The sequence below is a fragment of the Sciurus carolinensis genome, chromosome 3 (assembly GCF_902686445.1).
Source record: "Sciurus carolinensis chromosome 3, mSciCar1.2, whole genome shotgun sequence".
NCBI lineage: Eukaryota > Metazoa > Chordata > Mammalia > Rodentia > Sciuridae > Sciurus > Sciurus carolinensis.
In genome coordinates this window covers 141,023,282-141,028,855 of record NC_062215.1, presented here as the reverse complement: position 1 = coordinate 141,028,855, position 5,574 = coordinate 141,023,282, and the positions used below count along the sequence as shown (strand labels likewise).

At 49.6% G+C, this 5,574-nt stretch overlaps 1 protein-coding gene across 1 annotated transcript; it reads left to right on the top strand.

Annotated features, from left to right (window-relative positions):
- The first annotated feature begins 217 nt into the window (after positions 1 to 217).
- On the top strand, positions 218 to 5,574 carry LOC124979510 (uncharacterized). The gene is given in 3 exon segments (XM_047543882.1): positions 218 to 1,461; positions 1,464 to 1,617; positions 1,653 to 5,574. Coding segments are annotated over 3 exon segments (5,244 nt in total). The 5' UTR covers positions 218 to 224; the 3' UTR covers positions 5,506 to 5,574.

Genomic DNA, 5,574 nt, shown 5'->3' with positions numbered 1-5,574 from the left:
CCACCCTGGGAGACGTCCCAGGGATCCCGGGCGCCCGATTTTTCGGGGCCTCAGGTGTCTCCGAAGGATACACCGTTTTGAGATTTGGCCAAGAACTCCCCAGTTCGTTGGCACCCTTAGATACTTTCGGCTTGTGTCGAAAGCGCGCAGCGATTGTCTTTTGTGGTTTTGTCTTTGTCTTGTTGTGTACTTTTCTTTACCTCCTTTTACATCCTGAGGCAAAGATGGGGCAATCCATGGTAACCCCTCTAAGTCTCACTCTCGACCATTGGCAGGATGTCCGGAGCCGAGCCAACAACATGTCGGTCGAGATTACAAAGAAAAAATGGATAGCACTCTGCTCCTCTGAATGGCCAGCTTTCAATGTCGGTTGGCCCAAAGAAGGAACCTTTAACCTTGATCTTATTTCACAGGTCAAATCCCAAGTTTTCATTCTAGGACCCAGAGGACACCCAGATCAAGTCCCCTACATCGTGACTTGGGAAAATCTAGTCTCTAACCCACCCCCATGGGTCACCCCTTTCTCCTCACTTAAGCCCTCTCCCCCTTCTCCTCTAAGCCCCTCACCTCTCCCATCTGCACCCCTTGCTCCCATTCCGGCACCATCTACCCAAAGTTCTAGGTTGTACCCTATATTAGATAAGTCTAAACCCCCAGCCTCAAGCAGGTCAAAGTCGCGAACGATCCTTCCACCCGATGAATCCACCCTGATGGACCTGATGACAGAGGAACCCCCACCCTATCCACCCCAACCTCTTCCAGCTCCCCATTCAGATTCCTCCGAAGAAGAGGAAGAATCACCTGTCGCCGGTGCCCCTCCAGACCCATCCCCCATGGTGGGGCGACTCCGGGGACGCCGAGAACCCCCAAATCTGGGGAAAACTTCAAAAGCCTTCCCCTTGCGCCAGACCGGGGGCCCTAATAGTCCATACCAGTATTGGCCATTCTCCGCCTCTGATCTTTATAATTGGAAGGCTCATAACCCTCCTTTCTCTAGTGACCCAGTTGCCTTGATTTCTCTGATTGAGTCTGTTCTAGTGACCCACCAGCCAACCTGGGATGATTGTCAGCAACTTCTCCAGACTCTCCTCACCTCAGAGGAGAAACAAAAAGTGTTACTGGAGGCTCGAAAAAATGTTCCAGGGGATAATGGGCGTCCCACTCAACTACCAAACCTGATCAATGAAGCCTTTCCTTTGACCCGACCAGATTGGGACTATAGCACTGATGAAGGTAGGAACCACCTACGTCTCTATCGCCAGTTGCTTATAGCGGGTCTCCATGGAGCAGGGCGACGGCCCACTAATTTGGCCCAGGTAAGACAGACTATCCAGCGGGCGGAAGAAACCCCGACCGCATTTCTAGAAAGGTTGAAAGAGGCTTATCGAAGATTCACTCCCTTCGATCCAGATAGTGAGGAGCAGAAAGGTAACGTCTCCATGGCATTTATCTGGCAATCAGCCCAGATATAAGAAGCAAGTTACAAAGGTTGGATAATCTGCAGGACTATTCCTTGGCAGATCTACTGAAGGAAGCAGAAAGGATTTTTAATAAGAGGGAAACTCCAGAAGAAAGGGAAGAAAGAATTAGGAAAGTGCAAGAGGAAAGAGAGATGAGATACAAAGAGGAATTAGATAGAAGGGAAAGGGAAAGAGATCGAAAAAGAGAAATAAAGAATTAAGCAAAATACTGGCCACGGTCGCGCAGGCAGAACTAAAGGAGAATAGGCTAGGAAAGGAAAAAGGGCGAAGCAGGCCCCTCGTAGAGCATGACCAATGTGCCTACTGCAAGGAAAAAGGACACTGGGTTAAGGACTGTCCAAAGAACCCAAAAAGGCTTCCCAACTTAAGGAAGCACCCAAACCGAGCCCCCCAATTGCTGGCTTTGGATGATGAAGATTAGGGGCGTCAGGGCCAGGAGCTCCCCCCTGAGCCCCGGGTAACTCTTCGAGTGGGGGAGCAACCGATTACTTTCCTAGTAGACACCGGAGCCCAACATTCGGTACTAACCCAAGCTCCAGGGCCCTTGAGCAGCAAGACCACATGGGTCCAAGGAGCCACCGGGTGCAAATCTTACCGATGGACCACCAAAAGAGAAGTGCATCTTGCCTCAGGTAAAGTCTCCCACTCATTCTTACATGTACCTGACTGTCCATACCCACTACTAGGAAGAGACTTACTAACTAAATTGAAAGCCCAAATTCATTTTGAAAATGGGAAAGCCTCAGTCAGCGGACCAAACGGGGCTCCTTTACATATACTAACCTTTAAATTGGAAGATGAGTACCGACTATTTGATAGCACCCCACAACCCGATCGGAACATGGACTATTGGATTACTACTTACCCAGAAGCTTGGGCAGAAACCGGGGAAGTGGGGATGGCAATACGCCAGCCCCCTATAGTGATTCCACTTAAGACTACTGCCTCCCCTATTAACATCAAGCAGTACCCCATGTCAATGGAGGCTTACCAGGGCATTAAGCCACACATCCAGCGGCTCTTAGACCAAGGCATTCTAACCCCTTGTCGATCGCCCTGTAATACCCCCTTACTCCCAGTTAAGAAGCCCGGGACTAAAGATTACCGGCCAGTTCAGGACTTAAGAGAAGTAAATAAAAGGGTAGAAGATATTCACCCCACGGTGCCTAATCCCTACAACCTCCTGAGCACCCTGCCTCCCACTCACACCTGGTACACAGTATTGGATTTAAAGGACGCATTCTTCTGCCTAAGGTTAAGCCCCCAAAGCCAGGCCCTCTTTGCATTTGAATGGAGGGATCCTGAGAAGGGGCTCTCTGGGCAGCTGACCTGGACCAGACTACCGCAGGGATTCAAGAACAGCCCGACACTCTTTGACGAGGCTTTACACCAGGACTTGGCCGACTTCCGGGTAAGACACCCCTCCTTAATAATGCTCCAATATGTGGATGACATCTTATTGGCAGCTACCTCTGAGGAGGAATGCCTGGAAGGAACGAAAGCGTTATTGCAAACCCTAGGGCAACTAGGGTACCGGGCATCAGCCAAAAAGGCACAAATTTGTCAAACCAAAGTTACTTACCTTGGCTATGAGCTACGTGATGGCCAAAGGTGGCTGACCCCAGCCAGAAAAGAGACTATTTCAAGCATCCCAGTCCCCAAGAACCCCAAGCAGCTGCGGGAATTTCTAGGGACTGCAGGATTTTGCAGACTATGGATTCCTGGGTTCGCGGAAATTGCAGCCCCTTTGTACCCACTGACAAAACAAAACAACCCATTTACTTGGACTGAGGAACATCAGATGGCATTTGATCAAATTAAATTGGCCCTCCTGTCTGCCCCTGCCTTGGGTCTGCCAGATGTCACCAGACCCTTCGATCTGTTTGTAGACGAGAAACAAGGCTATGCTAAAGGAGTCCTAACCCAAAAATTAGGACCTTGGAGGCGTCCTATAGCCTACTTGTCCAAGAAATTGGATCCTGTAGCATCAGGATGGCCCCCTTGCCTTTGGATGGTGGCGGCAGTCGCCATCCTAATTAAAGATGCCACCAAATTGACTCTGGGACAGCCGTTAACTTTACTAACACCCCATACCATCGAGGCCATTATTCGTCAACCTCCCGACCGCTGGATTTCTAATGCCCGGCTCACCCACTACCAATCTCTGCTGCTGGACACGGACCGAATCCAATTCGGCCCTGTTGTCACCTTAAACCCAGCAACACTCCTGCCCCTTCCAGGAGGACCTACCCCCCATAACTGCCAGCAGATTCTTGCAGAAACCCAAGGAACCAGACCAGATCTCACAGATCAACCTATGAAGGACGCAGAGCTGGTATGGTACACTGATGGAAGCAGTTATCTACTTGATGGGGAACGACGGGCGGGAGCAGCTATCACCACCGAGTCAGAGGTAATTTGGGCAAGTGCACTACCGGGAGGAACTTTAGCTCAGCGGGCAGAATTGATAGCCTTAACACAGGCATTAAAACTAGCTGAAGGAAAGAAACTCAATGTGTATACAGACAGTAGGTATGCCTTTGCCACCGCCCACATTCATGGAGAAATTTATCGACGGCGAGGATTGCTAACTTCAGATGGAAAGGAGATCAAAAATAAAACTGAAATTTTAGCCTTACTAAAAGCCTTGTTCTTGCCAAAGAAACTAAGCATAGTACACTGTCCCGGTCACCAGAAGGGGGATCACCCGGAGGCAAAAGGGAACAGGCTGGCAGACGAAACTGCAAGAAATGCGGCTCTAGGACCACAACTCCTAGTGACCACCCTATTGCCACAAAAGGTTAAGAAGTCGCCTGAGGACTTCGGTGAACACTGGGTCTATGAGGACCCAGATTTGGACATTGTGCAACACCTAGAGGCCACCTATAACCCGGCTGAAGGCACATGGGAATACCAGGGAAAAACTGTAATGCCTATCAAACACACCAAAGAAATAATAAGGTCCTTGCACCGACTTACTCATTTGGGAGCTAAAAAGATGAGAACCCTCTTGGATCATGGAGAAGGAAATCTATACCTGCCCCACAGAGACTCAATCATCAGGCAAGTCGTGAGAAATTGTCAAGCTTGTGCTCAGGTTAACGCAGGTAAAATAAAATTTGGGATTGGAATCCGGGCCAGAGGGCACAAGCCTGGAACCAGTTGGGAAGTCGACTTCACAGAAATCAAGCCTGGTATGTATGGATACAGGTATCTTTTAGTTTTTGTAGACACTTTTTCAGGATGGGTAGAAGCATATCCCACTCGGCATGAGACTGCTAAAGTTGTAGCAAAGAAGCTACTGGAAGAAATCTTTCCAAGGTATGGTGTACCTGGGGCCATTGGTTCAGATAACGGGCCTGCCTTCACCTCCCAGGTAAGTCAGTTAGTGGCCAGTACATTGGGGATTAATTGGAAATTACATTGTGCTTACCGACCCCAAAGCTCAGGGCAGGTAGAAAGAATGAATAGAACTATCAAGGAGACTTTAACCAAATTAACGCTTGAAACTGGCACTAGAGACTGGGTGCAACTCCTGCCTTTAGCTTTGTACAGGGCCAGGAACACCCCTGGCCCTCAAGGACTAACCCCCTTTGAAATTCTGTATGGTGCCCCACCACCCGCTGTCAATTTCTATGAAACTGAGATTTCTGCTCTATTCACCCCCACCCTGCAGACCCATTTGCGTGCATTGCAGTTAGTCCAAAATGAAGTCTGGAAGCCCCTAGCGGCAGCCTATAAGGAACAGCTGGAGAAACCAACAGTGCCACACTCCTTCAAGATAGGAGACACCGTCTGGGTCCGGAGACATCAGAGCAAAAACCTTGAACCTCGCTGGAAAGGACCTTACACCGTCTTGCTGACCACCCCTACCGCCATCAAGGTAGACGGCATTGCAGCCTGGATCCACGCAGCCCACGCGAAAGCGGCACATCCACAAGACTCCGCCCCGACACCCCAGGAATCAACATGGAGGTTACGACGCACCCAAAATCCGCTAAAGATAAGACTTTCACGTTGTTAATTATCTTAGCTTTGTTTCCTGTGATGCCCTATGGCAGTCCGCATGTATCCAGAAATCTAGTTTGGTCTA